This window comes from Bubalus bubalis, chromosome 16 (genome assembly GCF_019923935.1).
Source record: "Bubalus bubalis isolate 160015118507 breed Murrah chromosome 16, NDDB_SH_1, whole genome shotgun sequence".
NCBI lineage: Eukaryota > Metazoa > Chordata > Mammalia > Artiodactyla > Bovidae > Bubalus > Bubalus bubalis.
The window spans coordinates 35681597-35700025 of NC_059172.1; the positions used below are offsets into that span (position 1 = coordinate 35681597).

Below are 18429 nucleotides of genomic sequence, written 5' to 3' on the forward strand. Positions count from 1 at the left end.
AAGTAAGCCAGAAAGAAAAACACCAATACAGTATACTAACGCATATATATGGAATTTAGAAAGATGGTAACAATAACCCTGTGTACGAGACAGCAAAAGAGACACTGATGTATAGAACAATCTTATGGACTCTGTGGGAGAGGGAGAGGGTGGGATGATTTGGGAGAATGGCATTGAAACATGTAAAATATCATGTATGAAACAAGTTGCCAGTCCAGGTTCGATGCACGATACTGGATGCTTGGGGCTGGTGCACTGGGACGACCCAGAGGGATGGAATGGGGAGGGAGGAGGGAGGAGGGTTCAGGATGGGGAACACATGTAAACCTGTGGCGGATTCATTTTGATATTTGGCAAATCTAATACAGTTATGTAAAGTTTAAAAATAAAATAAAATTAAAAAAAAAAAAAAATATTCATGTCCTTTTAAACTTCTTTAACCTATAGCAATGTCTTTGACTTGATACATTTTCTCCTTTGTTTTGTTTCATTTCTGAGAGTTCATTGACTTAATATTTTAAAACTTTGTGTTGAGGTCTAATATATGCATAGAAATATGTTGTACAGCTTAAATAATTTTTCACAAAGTAGGCATAAATATGTAACAACTGAGGTGAAGAAGAGAATAATTACTTGCACCTAGAAGCCCCTTTCTGAATTGTTCATTATATCACCATTTCTGCAAGTAAAGGGAAAGATGTATGCACACAATTCCCCTCTTTTATGATTCTTACTCTCATTATGGAGGTAGAGTCCATAATCCTATTAACAGAGAATTGACATGTGCTAATAGGATCCTAAAACCATCTAACATGCTGGCAGATTAAAAACAACAACAAATATAACAAACAGAAAACTCAAGAATCTCAAATAACATGTTGTTTTATTATATTGTGAAATACCATTACCATTCACAAAAAGTAAAACAGCAAAGTATTATTTATGGTAAATTTTATGAATGGAACATTTTTACCATTTGGATACGGATCTGCTTCATCTTTGCACCATAGATAAGTGGATTGAGAAATGGAGGGACCAGCAAGTAAATGCTAGAAATGAGAATATGGATAAAAGTGGGGATGTGAGAACCAAACCTATGTGCGAAGAAGGAGAAGAAGGCAAGGAAGTAGAACTGGAGGAAGACACAGATGTGAGCGATACAAGTGTTGAATGCTTTCAACCTAGCCTCCTTCTGGGGTAAAAGAAAAACTGTGATAAATATCTGTATATAGGACAATGTAATGAAAGAGAGATCAAACACTGCAATGTTGAAAGCTACAAATAAACCATAGATTTTGTTGACCCGGATATTTCCTGCAGCCAGTTTCACAATGGCCATATGCTCACAGTAGGAGTGGGAGATGACTGTTTTGTGGTAAAATTGCAATCGGAATTTTATCAGTACTAGGCAAGGGGCTACAAGAAGGGCAGCTCTGAGTGTTACCGCACTTGCTATTTGAGAAATGAGGTGGGGAGTGAAGATAGCAGCATGTCTGAGTGGATAACAGATCGCTACATAGCGATCCAGGGCCATGGCCAGCAAGATGCCTGACTCTATTCCCTGAAATGTGTGAATGAGCCACATTTGAAGCAAGCAGGAGTCAAAATATATCTCTGGTATGTGAAACCAGAAGATTCCAAGCATCTTGGGCACAACACTGGTAAGAAGTGCAATATCAGTTACCCCTAGCATGCCTAGGAAAATGTACATGGGCTCATGGAGGCTGGGCTCTGATTTGATGATGATCAGAAGCAAAGAATTTCCGATCATAGCAATGAGATACATAATACAGAATGGAATCCCAATCCAACATTGCACAGACTCTAGGCCTGGGATCCCTATCAGTGTCAACACAGAGGGCATGAAGACTGTGATGTTGGAAATGTACATAGTGTCCTAGGGTCTCCTGATGCAAACAAAAGAATATCTCAGTCAGTGCTGCTTCCTCTTTTAATTCCTATTTTCATCCAAAGTCACAATATTGAATGCATGATTTTTGCTAGAACACTAAGATCATGTCATCTGCCTCATTCAAATATAGGAGGTAAAAGAAAGATACATAATGATACATCATTTTTTAAAGACAGACATCTAAAGACAGACAAGCCCTAAAAATGTGATTTGCCACTGCATTAGATAGAACCAGTCAAATTTCCAAGTAAGGGGATCAACTACTGACTCATCTGTTATTTCACTTCAGACCTGTGGACAAAAACAGTATGCTTGTTTATTTTGCTGGCAGCTACATTTTAGGTAGAGGTTGATAATTCTCTCCATATTCCACATTCCAATTTCTGCTTTAGTACTCTGTTATTCTCAGTCGTTTCTCAGTCTAAAACAGTCAGTTGGACTGGCAAAATCTCAGACTTGATCATTATTAGTGCAGAATGCTATCCAAAAAAGAGAATAGACCTAGATAAGCTTTGTCACCTGAAATAAAAATATATTTGTTTATGTAGTGATCTATATTATATATCTCTATTGAAGACTAGATATCTTTAAAAGGAATGTGAAGGGAGAGTTTTAGAACAGATCACTCAAATCCAAAGTTTCTTGCCACCTTTTTACATTTCTAGTAAAACTGCATTAGATTTGCCTATATTTCCAACAGCTTAAATAACTAAGATTTTGTATTTAAAATGAATAAAATACATTACTGAATACACATACAAAATAAGTAGAGTGGACCTTTAGGAGATAATAAATACAGTAGCAACTGAATAGAGAGGTAAGAGGACTCATTCTTAATGGTCTAAGGATATAAGAACATGGGGAAATGTAAATTTAATAGAGTCTTCTCTTTTGAGTTTAAACCTTTCAGAGCTGTCATTAGCATGAGATTTGACTGATATAAGCTCATTGATTTTTCATTTAAAATAGATAGTCTGAAACACTTGAGCCATTTTTTCTGAGCTCAGGCATAAAAATTCAATAGAAAATGGAGGGATGGAAGGATATGCTCCTTGCTGCTGCTGCTGCTAAGTCACCTCAGTCGTGTCCGACTCTGTGCGACCCCATGGACTGCAGCCTACCAGGCTTTTCTGTCCATGGGATTCTCCAGGCAAGAACACTGGAGTGGGTTGCCATTTCCTTCTCCAATGCATGAAAGTGAAAAGTGAAAGTGAAGTTGCTTAGTCGTGTCTGACTCTTAGCGACCCCATGGACTGCAGCCTACCAGGCTCCTCCATCCATGGGATTTTCTGGGCAACAGTACTGGAGTGGGGTGCCATTGCCTTCTCCCATGCTCCTTAAAAGATGTCAAATATAGCACTACACACAGGAGACAGAAAGCTCACCTCAGGATTTCAGAAATGTTTAAGAAGAGAAATTTAGAACAAGTGAAAAAATGTAATCATTACTCAATTCACTGACAAATGATTTTTTTTAAAAAACTTTGGATCTTACCCATTATATCAAATTTGCTAACCTGATCAAAGAGTCAGACACGACTGAGTGACTGAGCTGAACTGAACCTGATCAAAATCATTTCCTGTTAAGCACTGCATATTTTAAATCAAGAACTTATCAAACTGAACATTAGAGAAATGCTTGTAAGTTTGTGGAAATAGGGTTAGGTTTTTTTCATTCCTTCATAGGCTCGCCAATAAAGTTGCCTCATGTAAGTAAACTCATGATCAGTTAACCCTACACGGAATGTCAACAAATGGGGCAGTAATGCAGGAAGCAGCTGTGGTTCCTGCTGCCAAACCACAAATGGAAGACTCAAGAGGTCATTTTAATGCTATCGCTTGTATCAGTTGACATAGATTTATGATAGACTAGTCATGAAAATAAACAACTGGATATCCATAGGTTTGTTCCTTAATGACTAATCCTATATCAATCCATGCATACTTAACTCTAACAATAGTCAAGTTGTTCTTTCTAAAACATATTCAGAATGAGAATGGAAATCCACAGTATTTAACTTTCTGAAGAAGTAGGAGCAATATTTGAGCATGATCTGATAATTACAGATAGTGGATTGGCAGGTGGGAAGTACATGATTGAGTGCAGAGTTGAATGGATGAAGTGACTACTGTTGAAAAAGCTGACAATGAAACATTACAGAGGTAAACCTGGGAACAGTGAGACTTACTTGCTAATTGTTGAGTGCCCATTCTGCTTTTACCAGATATCTGAAAAGTATTGTCAGTTCTTCATATTGACATCTCTCAACATTTATAACACATGGACTCTGCTTATTCCTGTGTGTTATGTGTTCTCAGTCCCTCTTCATTCTATTTGGACTCCCTGTAACAGCACACAATGTCAGGAACGTGAATCCATTTGGTGCTGGGGCCATCTGCGATGAGTAGATATCTCTGGGACAGCCTTTCATGTTTTTTCTCTTGTCTCGGTAATAGACATATTCCATCTTTTGTAGGTTTGTCTGAGATCATGTTTTTGCATTCATTCTCTAATAAAACCAAAGGCAATATCTGTATTACTTGGAGGCATAGCATCAATTTATTCAGCTTGAATTGAAGAAGAAAGCTGCTAAACATCAGTTTAACATTCTCTAATAAATGTGTGGAGGAAGAGGATTTATAAACAGAAAATGAGGGGTTTATTAGCCACCAGTTAAACCACAAGGGACCCACCAAATTTTAGTTATGTCCTCTTGGGTTCATCCACACTTAATATCCCTGAAATTATTACTAAAACTTACAGATATCTCCTTGCTCTTTTTTATCTTTTGCATAAAATTCTAAATAAGAGATATTTATATACACCAGTGTTCATTTAATAAGCAGAGTTCTTTTTCTGCCTTCCTCATTTCTCAAAGGAAAAAGCAAACGTAAAGTTTACTACTATTATAGACATGTTTCTTTGCTAATGAATTCTACTTAAGTAAATAACCTGGAATACTCCCTTTCAATCAGACAATTTGGGAAGAAAAATCTGTATCCATAATGTTCTTTTATTATGCACTTATTTCCTGCAGTCTCACTCCTTTGATTTGTATTTTATTTAGATTATTTTTGTACATTCAGTAAATTATTTTTTGGTGAATTTCTCAGAGTGACCAATTGTAGTGGACATTTCTAAATCCTACCAGTTGGAGTTATGAGTAACTGATTGCACACATGACTTTATTTTTTCCACCCCTCCATTTATAACTTCCCTTCTGTTGCTCATCTCTTCCTTCAAAAGAAGTTGTTGTGTGTGTCAGATATATGAAGGAATCATTTCATGTTCTGTTAATGAAGAAAAGTATTTATTCAAATTTTTGGAAATGCAGAGAGATGAATTAGTAAAACTTTTATCATGTGTGCAAATAATAAATTCTTAGAAAGTCTTATGCATATGATACCTTTCTCTTTGATGTATTTTACCCAATTTCTAGACTTTATTATATGTAACTAACCTTTAGATATACTTGATGTAATTTGGATATGTTGGCAAATTTAGGACGAATCTTTTCTGTGGGCTGGAGGAAAGTACTGACAGTGGATTTCAGGGTGAATGAGAGATAGTGATGAAAAGTGAAAGATCTAAATTATCTTTCCAGGAATTCTTCTGTGAAGGAGAATGAAAACATTATACTGACTCATGTTGAATGGAACTGATTCAGAGATTTTACTGACAACTATACTTCTCTTCAACCTATTTTTTATTTCCTAATTTACCATTTTGTGTCCCATCTATTCTCTTCTAATAATTGTGTTTAAATTTTGGTGACTCCAAAAGTTCTTTCCTGGATCCTGATGTTCAAGCTATACAAATACAACAGTTATTTTATCTACTCAAAAGAATTCTGTTATCTCCAAGATGTCATCTACTAGAACAATATTGCACACAATTTTTTTCATTTTCTTCACTCCGTTCCCATTAGAGAAGGCTAGCATATCTTATCCAGATTTCAGTTCATGCTGAATATTCTTTGAAAAACTGTCCCCAGTTAATTTTACTCCCAGAAGGATAACAAGTTTTTTTCTTTAACATTTGGAAATACATTCATGCCTGCCAATCCTTATGTTTGTTGGCTTTCACTTTCTTTCTTCTCTTTTTTTCTTGTTTACTTTTTAAAAGTAATTCAATATTCTTTAATACAGAGTGCCATAAATTTTAACTTTTTTACCAAAATTGTGGGTATGTATTCATTATGAAGCATCCATCAATCTTGCAAACTAGGCCCTCAGCAGAGTAAGAGTTAAGACCTATTTTCTGTCCATTTCTTATTTTAAAAAAGCTAGTCATTGAGTGACTTGAATCTCCAAAATCTGCTAAAGTGCCAAAATCCATATATTATGAAGTCGTTATTAATCCCTATATTAAAAAATCAATTGAGTCTCAAAAATGATGAGATAATTCAATGGAAAATAGTACTTTATACAAATAATGTTTAAACAACAGGGTAGTAATTTTAAAAAATTAATTTTTTTCTTAACAAATAATAATAACTTGAAATTGATTATAAACCTAAATGTAAGATCTAAAATTATGCAATTGCTAGGAGTAAACAGCATTTTTGTGATCACGTTAGGCAACGATTTCTTAGAAAAGACCAAAAAACATAAAACAAGAGTATAAGCTGATTAATATTAGACTTCATGAAAATTAAAAATATTGGTTAACATGCTATGAAAAGTGAAAGTGAAGTTGCTCAGTCATGTCCAACTCTTTGCAACATTATGGATTGTAGCCTACCATGCTTCTCCGTCCATGGGATTTTCCAGGCAAGAATACAGGAGTGGGTTGACATGCCCTTCTCCAGGGGATCTTCCCAAGCCAGGGATCAAGCCCAGGTCTCCTGCACTGCTGGCAGAGGCTTTACCCTCTGAGCTGCCAGGGAAGCCCTAGCATGCTATAGAAGGAGCAAAATAAAACCAGAGACTGGGAGGCAATATTTGCAAAATATGTGAGTGTGAAGGTATTAGTCACTCAGTCGTGTCCGACTCTTTGTGACCCCATGGACTGTAGCCCATCAGGCTCCCCTGTCCATGGAATTCTCCAGGCAAGAATACCAGAGTAGGTTGCCATTTCCTTCTCCAGGGGATCTTCCCAACCCAGGGATTGAACCTGCATCTCCTGCATTACAGGCAGATTCTTTACCATATGAGCTACCAGGGAAGCAAAATACATAGATAGTCATTTTTTTCTTTAAATCCAGGATATGTTCAAACATTCACAACAATTAAAAAGATTAGGGTAAAATGGCTTTATTTAATAACTTCAAATTTTTGCCCCTCATGAGATGGTATTGTAATACAGAAGAGAGCATAGTGTAAAGTTACAATTATTATCACAATTGAAGAAGCTAGAGATAGAAAACTAATTAATAAAATACACATAAACCCAGAAATGCATCCTTACTAGATAGCTGTGCTGTGCTCAGTCATGCCCAAATCTTTGTGACTCTATGGACTATGGCTCACCAGGCTCCTCTGTCCATGGTATTTTCCAAACAAGAGTACTGGGGTGGATTGCCATTTCCTTCTCCAGGGGATCTTCCCCACCCAGGGATCAAACCAGTCCTCCTGCATTGGCAGGTGGATTATTTATCACTGGGCCACCAGGGAAGCCCAGAAATATTAAAAAAATATTTAGGAATATTTCTAAAAGTACATCACAGAGATTTTTAAATTACTTAACATAGGCACACAAAAATACACATATGGCATTTAAGCACATGAAAAGAACCACAGCATCTTTATCTTTTAGAGGATGCAAATTAAAATTATGATCAGATGTAATTGCTCATCAACTACAATAGATGAAGATTTAAAGATTGATATTGCCAATCATTGGTGATAATGAGGAACATCCAGAACTCTCATACACAGCTGATGAGAGCATAAAATTGTATGGCCATTAGTGAGAGCAGTTTGAAATTTGTTTTAAAAGTTAATCTTGCACATAACAAATGCCCTAGCATTTCCAAGCTTAGTATTTATACAAGAAGAATACAAATGTTAATGTATGTGAGAGATTTACTCAAATAATCAGATCAGTATTGTTCTTAATGGTGTAAAATTTTAAATATGTAGTTTTGTTTGAAAATACATTAACATAAGACTTTTATTCTTGAGGGGAGGGAGGTGGGAGGGGGGTTCAGGATGGGGAACACGTGTACACCCGTGGTGGATTCACGTTGATGTATGGCAAAACCAATACAATATTGTAAAGTAAAAATAATAATAATAATAAATAAATGATAAATGGTTAAAAAAAAAAAAAGAATTGGCTGGAACTGCATAGCTTCTGCCTTTTTTGTGCAGGGAAAAGTCTCTTCCATTGCTCAGTCTTCACTAGTCTCTACTGTTTCATATTTAGTCTCTTTTGTTTCTGTAATATTTCTGCCTCAATAAGTATTTTAATTATTTCAGATTTAGATGAAAAGCATAATTTTGACAACATGTTCTCTCTGTGCCAGGAGACTATTTCAAGAATATGTCTCTCTTCTCTGATGGCAGGATTAGGAAAGTTCCGGTAGAGAGTATCAGACTTTCAGCAGAGCTCTGCTCTTGAACTAACCTCCTTTTAGCCTTCTTTCTTTCTTTCCCTCACACCCCACCCTCTTTTCCCTCTTCTCCTCATTCTTATTCTCTTCTTTGCTTCTTTCTACAAATTAAAAGTAAACAGAAATGTGGAGGGCATAGTAACATGTTTGACTTAAAGAATAAATTTGGACTTTTTCTAACAATGTCAATCTGATTTAAACAATGAGAACTGATTTTTGTAAAATTGGTACACATTTATCATTTTTACACAGAAAAGATATATTGCAGATCCAAAGACTTAGCAGAAATATATTGAAATCACATTGCAATAAAATATTGTAAAATAATATATTTTAAATCTATTTAGAGTTAAGGCAAAAAATGTTAGATGTCAACATTAAAATATAATAATTGATACATAATTGGTTTTAAAAATTTAAGGAGTATTAGAGTGAAAATGGTTGAAGGCTACTGCTCTAGAATCCCCACTTTTTTTTTTAGTTAATTTATTCATTTTAATTGGAAAATAATTACTTTACAATATTGTGATGATTTTTACCATACATCAACATGAATAGGCCACAGAATATTATTTTTAATAAGGAAGAGGTATCAATGTGTACTTGTTCAAATAAAAGTTGTTTTGTTGTTCAGTGACCAAGTTGTGTCTGACTCTTTGCAAGCCTATGGACTGCAGCACGCCAGGCTTCCCTGTCCCTCACCATCTCCCAGAGTTTGCCCAAGTTCATATCCATTGAATTGGTGAAGCCATCCCACCATCTCATCCTCTGTTGCCCTCTTCTCCTTCTGCCTTCAATCTTTCCCACCATCAGGGTCTTTTCCAATCAGTCAACTGTTCACATAAGGTGGCCCAAGTATTGGAATTTCAGCTTCAGTTTCAGTCCTTCCAAAGAGTATTCAGTGTTGATTTCCTTTAAAATTGACTCGTTTGATCTTCTTGCTTTCCAGAGGACTCTCAAGAGTCTTCTCCAGCACTACAGTTTAAAAGCACCAATTCTTTGACACTCTGCCTTTGTTGTCAGGCTCTCACATCCATACATGACTACTGGAAAACCATAGCCTTGACTATATGGACCCTTGTTGGTAAAGTGATGTCTTTGGTTTTTAATACACTGTCTAGGTTTGTCATAGCTTTCCTGCCAAGAAGCAATGGTCTTCTAATTTCATGGCGGCAGTCGCCATTCACAGTGATCTTAGAGCTAAAGAAAAGAAAATCTGTCACTGCTTCCACCTTTTCCCCTTCTATTTGCCATGAACTGATGGGACTGGATGCCATAATCTTGGCATTTTAAAAAATAATAATTAATTTATTTTAATTGGAGGCTAATTCTTTACAATATTGTAGTGGTTTTTGCCATACATTGACATAAATCAGCCATGAGTGTACATGTGTCCCCCATCTTGAAACCCCTCCCACATCCTTCCCCATCCCATCCCTCAGGGTCGTCCCAGGGCCCCAGTCCTGAGTGCCCTATCTCATGCATCAAACCTGGACTGGTGATCTATTTCACATATGGTCACATACATGTTTCAGTGCTATTCTCTCAAACCATCCCACCCTCTCCTTCTCCCACAGAGTACAAAAGTCTGTTCTTTATATCTGTGTCTCTTTTGCTGTCTCGCATATAGGGTCATTGTTACTGTCTTTCTAAATTCCATATATATGCATTAATATACTGTATTGGTGTTTTTCTCTCTGACTTACTTCACTCTGTATCATAGGCTCCAGTTTCATCCACCTCATTAGAAATGATTCAAATGTGTTCTTTTTAATAGCTGAGTAATATTCCATTGTGTATATGTACCACAGCTTTCTTATCCATTCATCTGCTGATAGACATCTAGGTTGCTTCCACGTCCTAGCTACTGTAAACAGTGCTGTGATGAACACTGGGGTACATGGGTCTCTTTCAATTCTGGTTTCCTTGGTGTGTATGCCCAGCAGTGGGATTGCCAGGTAGCATGGCCATTCTAAAGATCAGTCCTGGGTGTTCTTTGGAAGGACTGATGCTAAAGCTGAAACTCCAGTACTTTGGCCACCTCATGCGAAGAGTCAACTCCTTGGAAAAGACTCTGATGCTGGGAGGGATTGTGGGCAGGAGGAGAAGGGGACGACAGAGGATGACATGGCTGGATGGCATCAATGACTCGATGGACGTGAGTCTGAGTGAACTCTGGGAGTTGGTGATGAACAGGGAGGCCTGGCATGCTGCAATTCATGTTGTCACAAAGAGTCGGACACGACTGAGCAACTGAACTGAACTGATGGTAGTTCTATTTCCAGTTTTTTTAAGGAATCTCCACACTGTTCTCCATAGTGGCTGTACTAGTTTGCATTCCCACCAACAGTGTAAGAGGGTTCTCTTTTTTCCACACCCTCTCCAGCATTTATTGTTTGTAGATTTTTTGATGGCAGCCATTCTGACTGGTGTGAGATGGTAACTCATGGTGGCTTGGATTTGCATTTCTCTGATAATGAGTGATGTTGAGCATCTTTTCATGTGTTTGTTAGCCATCCATATATCTTTTTTAGATAAATATCTGTTTAGTTCTTTGGCCCAATTTTTGATTGCATTGTTTATTTTTCTGGTATTGAGCTGCATGAGCTGCTTGTATATTTTTGAGATTAATTCTTTCTCTGTTGCTTCATTTGCTATTATTTTCTCCCATTCTGAAGGCTGTCTTTTCAATTTGCTTATAATTTCCTTCATTGTGCAAAAGCTTTTAAGTTTAATTAGGTCCCATTTGTTTATTTTTGCTTTTATTTCCATTACTCAGGAGGTGGGTCATAGAGGATCCTGCTGTGATGTATGTCAGAGAGTGTTTTTCCTATGTTATCCTCTAGGAGTTTTCTGGTTTTACAGTTTCTGGTTTTATAGTTTCTGGTCTTACATTTAGATCCTTAATCCATTTTGAGTTTATTTTTGTGTATGGTGTTAGAAAGTGTTCTTGTTTTATTCTTTTACAAGTGGTTGACCAGTTTTCCCAGAACCACTTGTTAAAGAAATTGTCTTTTCTCTATTGTATATTCTTGCTTCCTTTGTCAAAGATAAGGTGTACATTGGTGTGTGGTACAACCCCCACTCTTTATTGCCCCCCATTATACTGCCCATTCTGTAAACAGCAAAACATGCCCAAACTTATTAATAGGAGAATAAAAATGTAATCAACAATGAGATTTCATCTTTTCATCCCTCAGACTGCAAAAGATTTAAAGTCTGATAAAGTCCAGCAGTTGTGAAGTCATGAGTAAATAGTTTATAAGAATGTATATTTTGGTAGGTAATTTTATTATTGGGAATCGTATATTCAAAAGGTTTATAATTACTTGTTTTAGATGGTATAAAGGAAATTATCAATGCTAAAGAAGTATATTGTAAGACATCTAAGAATCATTTCTTAATTCTCAAAGTTGTACAATTTAGGGTTGAAAACAATATCACATGCCATTTTTTCTAATCATTTTTTGCTTAAATTTCCTCTTACTATCCCAGAAAAACTCACCTCATTTTGTATTTAGCCATCATGATACTCACCTTCAGTAGGCAACATTTTATTCTTGTACCTTATTTTAAAAACTTCACAGATTACAGAAATATTAACTTAAAAACAATATTTTTTTCCCCAAATCTCACCCATTTAGTTGTAACAATTTTCAATATTTGATTTATAGTCTTTCATGTTGCCTGGCACTGAAGGTTCTACCCGTTTTAAATTTTAATTGATATTATCAAATTATATACCCAAATGTGCACTTTCCCTTATTGTTAACTAAAAACTGTTCTGGAATAGTCCCCCAAATTGCTAAAACCTCCTTTGCTATGATAGGATAAAAACTTTAGGCCATAAATTTAAGGTTGATTTTAGTATCTATTTCACAGAGAAGAGAATATAAACTTAGATTTTTTTTTTCCTGTTGTCCCAGAGTTCTATTAAAACCTAAAGTTGAAGAAAAAAAGTCACTATGTATTCCTAAGTTATGAATAGTTGACATGGTTTATAAATTGTATTTGTCTCTATTGCTGCTACTGATTGCCATCTCTACCACCCACCATTTTCCCATTTCCTGCTCAAATCTCAGCGCTTGAGAGAGTGATGCCATTCATGATTTGTCCTGGAGCTTCCTTATTCCCTGCTCTTGGGAGAGCAGACGGTTGTGATTTTCCACACCTGGACCCAAGGGAGTCAGATTCAAAAAATTACCATGAAGATTGGACATTTCTCAAAAAAGTGAGACTGACACTCTTGTCCTCTAGATATTTAATTTCCTACAAAATCTGGAGATTAATTTGTGCATGCTATTACTACTTCTCTCTCATTACCATGTCTCTGTTTCCCTCTTGTTCACTAGGAATTAAAAAGGATACAAAGTTTACGAACTCATGAAAATTGATCACTGTGTCAAATTTACCTCTATGCTACTATTCTGTAGCATAGTATTTATAATGGCTTAAGAATTTGATAACATTTGATGAATTAATTAAAATGAATAATTTTACTGCTAATGAGCTTACTGCTTATGAGTTTTGTGCCTATAACTTTATGGATGATCCTGCTAATATACTGAAATTTTTAGACTTTATTTTCTCATTACAAACATAGAGATAAAATTTCTGTTTGTTTTGTTTTTGATAACAACTGTTAACATATACTTCCTCCATTTTTTTTAAAGAAGACCCAGATGACCAAGAAACAAAATCAAGAACTAGATTTATTGAGTTCTTGGATACTGCAGAACATTAAGCCTTGGGCATATCTAAATTCATTGAGAGATGCACAATTTGTGAATCTTTCCAGAGCTAGATATTTACAAAAGTACATTCAAGTAGGTACTAAAAAAATTGAGAAATGTAAAGGAGAAATATTCAGTATTTTCCTCCTTTATGCTTATCATTCTCATTACCCATCTAGGATCCACAATCCTATTGACGGCTGTCATGGGCTAATAGGCAATAGCTAACATGCTTGCAAATTGAAAAAAAAATTAAATAGAAAACTTGAGCAAAACTTGTTATTGGAAAAAACATTTCCAATAACAAGGACTCTGCTGTTTTATCATGATGGGAAATAGTGTTCCTATTCATAAAAAGGTAAACATAAAAGTTTTTCTCACAGTAAATTTTTGGAACAAAATATTTTTACCATATGGACACAGATCTGCTTGGTCTTTGCACCATAGACAAGTGGATTGAGAAATGGAGGGACTAGCAGATAAGTGCTAGAAAAGAGGATGTGAATATAAGGAGGGATGTGAGAACCAAATCTATGTGCAAAGAAGGAGAAGAAACCAAGGGAGTAGAACTGGAGGAAGACACAGATGTGAGCGACACAAGTGTTGAATGCTTTCAACCTAGCCTCCTTCTGAGGCAGACAAAAAACTGTGATGAATATCTGTATGTAGGACAACGTGATTAATACAATGTCAAGCCCAGCAACAGTGAAGGCCACAAACAAACCATAGATTTTGTTGACCCTGATATTTTCTGCAGCCAGTTTCACAACAGCCATATGTTCACAGTAGGAATGAGAGATGACTGTTGTATGGTAAAATTGTAATCGAAACTTTATCAGTACTGGGCATGGTGCTACAAGAATGGCAGCCCTGAGTGTTACCATAGCTGCTATTTGAGTGACTAACTGGTGAGAGAAGATGGCAGCATGTCTGAGAGGATAACAGATGGCTACATAGCGGTCCAGAGCCATGGCCAGCAAGATGCCTGACTCTATGCCCTGAAATATGTGAATGAGCCACATTTGAAGCAGGCAACAATCAAAATATATCTCTGTTACATGAAACCAGAAGATTCCAAGCATCTTGGGCACAATTCTTGTGCTGAGAGCAATATCTGTGACTCCTAGCATGCCTAGAAAAATGTACATGGGCTGATGGAGACTGTGTTCCGATTTGATGATAATGAGAAGCAAGGAGTTTCCAATCATAGCCATGAGATACATGGCACAAAATGGAATCCCAATCCAGCACTGCACAGACTCTAGGCCTGGGATCCCTATTAGTGTGAACTCAGAAGGCATGAAGACTGTGGTGTTGTAAATGGACATAGTGTCCTTGGGTCTCATGATGCAAACAAAATACATATCTCAGTCCATGCTACTTCCTCTTCTACTTCTTATTTTCATCCAAAGTCATCATATTGAGTGTGTATGCTTTTGGAAGATCTCTCAGATCATATCATCCACCTCATATAATATCATATAAAATATCATATCATATCATACATATCATATAAAAGGTAAAAGAAAGCAAAATATATTTGTCTATGTATTGATGATATATATTATCTATCTATGTGTAAAACTAGATGTCTTTTCAGAAGAACTTGAAGGAAGAGTTTTAGAAAAGATCATTCAAATCTGTGTACATTTGGTAAGTCTGGACCAAAGTTTCTGGATACTGTTTTATGTTTCTAGTAAAACTGAATTGTTTTGCCTATATTTCTAATAGCTGAAATGCTTCATTCTTCTGCTTAAAATAAAATATATTCTGTAATACACATTACAAAATGTTTAGAGTCAAGAGAACTCAAGAAAGCAATGTTGGCAGAACAGTAGCAAAATATGTAGGTATGAGGACTCATTCTTAATGACTGATGGATATAGGAACATGGGTAATTGACTGGAATAGAGGCTTCACTCTTGGGTTTTTGCCTTTTGTTTCTTTTCTTTTCACAGCTACTTGTAAGGCTTGCTCAGACAACCATTTTCCCTTTTTGAATTTCTTTTCCTTGGGGATGGTCTTGATCACTGCCTCCTGTACAATGTCACGAACCGCTCTCCATAGTTCTTCAGGGACTCTGTCTACCAGATCTAATTCCTTGAATTGATTTGTCACTTACACTGTATAATCGTAAGGGATCTGATTCAGATCATACCTGAATGGTCTAGTGGTTTTCCCTACTTTCTTCAATTTAAGTCTGAATTTGGCAATAAGGAGTTCATGATCTGAGCCACAGCCAGCTCCTGGTCTTGTTTTTGCCGATTATATAAAACTTCTCCATTTTTGGCTGCAAAGAATATAATCAATCTGATTTCAGTATTGACCATCTGGTTATATCTATGTGTAGAGTCTTCTCTTGTGTTGTTGGAAGCAGGTGTTTGCCATGACCAGTGGGTTCTCTTGGAAAAACTCTATTAGCCTTTGGCATGTTTCATTCTGTATCCCAAGGCCAAATTTGCCTGTTACTCCAGGTGTTTCTTGACTTCCTACTTTTGCTTTCCAGTCCCCTATAATGAAAAGGACATCTTTTTGGGGTGCTAGTTCTAGAAGGTCTTATAAGTCTTCATAGAACTGGTCAACTTCAGCTTTTCCAGCATTACTGGTCTAGGCAAAACTTGGATTCTGTGATATTGAATGGTTTGCCTTGGAAATGAACAGAGATCATTCTGTCATTTTTGAGGTGCATCCAAGTACTGCATTTCGGGTATTTTGTTGACTATGATAGCTACTCCATTTCTCCTAAGGGATTCTTTTCCACAGTAGTAGATATAATGGTCATCTGAGTTAAATTCACCCATTCCAGTCCTTTTTAGTTTGCTGATTCCTAAAATGTCAATGTTCATTCTTGCCATCTCCTCTTTGACCATTTCTAATTTGCCTTGATTCATGAACATAACATTCCAGGTTCCTACACAATATTGCTCTAAGAGCATCAGACTACTTCCATCAGCAGTCACATCCACAATTGGGTGTTGTTTTTGCTTTGGCTCCATCTCTTCATTCTTTCTGAGGTTATTTCTCCACTGATCTCCGGTAGCAGAGAGTTAATCTTTCAGTGTCCTATTTTTTGCCTTTTCATGCTGTTCACAGGGTTCTCAAGGCAAGAATACTGTAGTGGTTTACTCTTCCCTTCTCCAGTGGACCACAGCTTGTCAGAACTCTCCACCATGACCCATCCGTCTTGGTAGCTGTGAAAAGAAGAGAAGTGAAAAGCAAAAGAGAAAAGGAAAGATATACCCATTTGAATGCAGAGTTCCAAAGAATAGCAAGGAGAGATTAAAAAAAAAAAAAAAGCCTTCCTAAGTGAACAATGCAAAGAAATAGAGGAAAACAATAGAATGGGAAAGACTAGAGATGTCTTCAAGAAAATTAGAGATACCAAGGGAACAATTCATGGAAAGATGGGCACAATAAAGGACAGAAATGGTATGGACCTAACAGAAGCAGAAGATATTAAGAAGAGGTGACAAGAATATACAATATAACTATAAAAAAAAGATCTTCATGACCCAGATAATCACGATGGTTTGACCACCCACCTGGAGCCAGACATCCTGGAATGTGAAGTCAAGTGGGCCTTAGGAAGCATCACCATGAACAAAGCTAGTGGAGGTGATGGAATACCAGATGAACTATTTCAAATCCTGAAAGATTATGCTGTGAAAGTGCTGTATTCAATATGCCAGCAAATTTGGAAAACTCAGCAGTGGCCACAGGACTAGAAAAGGTCAGTTTTCATTCCAATCCCAAAGAAAGGCAATGCCAAAGAATACTCAAACTACCACACATTGCACTCATCTCAGATGCTAGTAAAATAATGCTCAACATTCTCCAAGGCAGGCTTCAGCAGTACATGAACCATGAACTTCCAGATGTTAAAACTGGTTTTCGAAAAGAGAGAGGAGCCAGAGATTAAATTGCCAACACTTGCTGGATCACCAAAAAAGCAAGAGTTCCAGAAAAACATCTATTTCTGCTTTATTGACTATGCCAAAGCCTTTGACTGTGTGGATCACCAAACTGTGGAAAATTCTGAAAGAGATGGGAATACCAGACCACCTGATTTGCCTCTTGAGAAATCTGTATGCAGGTCAAGAAGTAACAGTTAGAACTGGACATGGGACAACAGACTGGTTCCAAATTGGCAAAGGAGTACGTCAAAGCTGTATATGGTCACCCTGCTTATTTTAACTTATATGCAGGGTACCTCCTGAGAAATGCTAGAATGGATGAAGCACAAGCTGGAATCAAGATTGCTGGGATAAATATCAATAACCTCAGATATGCAGATGATTCCACCCTTATGGCAGAAAGTGAAGAAGAACTAAGGAGCCTCATGTTGAAAGTGAAAAAGGAGAGTGAAAAATTTGGTTTAAAACTCAACATTCTGAAAACTAAGGTCATGGCATCCAGCAAATAGATGGGGAAACAGTGACAGATTTTATTTTTGAGGGTTCCAAAATTACTGCAGATGGTGACTGAAGCCATGAAATTAAAAGACACTTGGTCCTTGGAAGAAAAGCTATGACCAACCTAGACAGCATATTAAAATGCAGAGACATTACTTTGCCAACAAAGGTCCATCTAGTCAAAGCTATGGTTTTTCCAGTAGTCATGTATGGATGTGAGAGTTGGTCTATAAAAAAAGCTGAGCACTGAAAAATTGATGCTTTTGAACTGTGTTGTTAGAGAAGACTCTTGAGAGTCCCCTGGACAGCAAGGAGATCCCACCAGTCCATTTTAAAGGAAATCAGTCCTGAATATTCACTGGAAGGACTGATGTTGAAGCTGAAACCCCAACACTTTAGCTACCTGATGTGAAGGTCTGACTCATTTGAAAAGACCCTGATGCTGGGAAAGATTGAAGGTGGGAGAAGAAGGGGACGACAGAGGATGAGATGGTTGGATGGCATCACTGACTCACTGGACGTGCGTTTGAGTAAAGTCCGGGAGTTGGTGATGGACAGGGAAGCCTGGCCTGCTGCTATCCATGGGTTCGCCAAGAGTCGGACACGAATGACTGATTCTTGGGTTTAAATTTTTCGGAGCTATCATTAGCATAAGATTTGACTAGTTTAGGCTCATTAATTTTTCATGAAAAACAGCAAGTCTGAAACACTTTAGTAATTTTTTCTGAGATAAGGCATAAGAAATTATTAGAAAATGAAGTGGTGGAAGGATGTGTTCCCTAAAAGAATTCAAATATAGAACTAAACAGAGAAGAC

General features: G+C 36.8%; 2 protein-coding genes across 2 annotated transcripts; both read right to left on the bottom strand.

Moving 5' to 3' along the window:
• Positions 1-952: 952 nt before the first annotated feature.
• Positions 953-1891, bottom strand: LOC112579477 (olfactory receptor 52A1-like). Its single transcript, XM_025265922.3, has one exon. The coding sequence runs from the start codon at positions 1889-1891 to the stop codon at positions 953-955; it is 939 nt and encodes a 312-aa protein (XP_025121707.3).
• An 11687-nt stretch (positions 1892-13578) lies between these two features.
• On the bottom strand, positions 13579-14894 carry LOC102404853 (olfactory receptor 52A1-like). The gene has a single exon (XM_025265923.3). It carries the CDS (start codon positions 14563-14565, stop codon positions 13579-13581), a length of 987 nt encoding a protein of 328 aa, XP_025121708.3. The 5' UTR covers positions 14566-14894.
• Positions 14895-18429: the final 3535 nt, after the last annotated feature.

Excerpts from the sequence above, each read along its gene's own strand:
- LOC102404853 (XM_025265923.3), bottom strand. The coding sequence starts at position 14,565 with ATGTATTTTGTTTGCATCATGAGACCCAAGGACACTATGTCCATTTAC.
- LOC112579477 (XM_025265922.3), bottom strand. The coding sequence starts at position 1,891 with ATGTACATTTCCAACATCACAGTCTTCATGCCCTCTGTGTTGACACTG.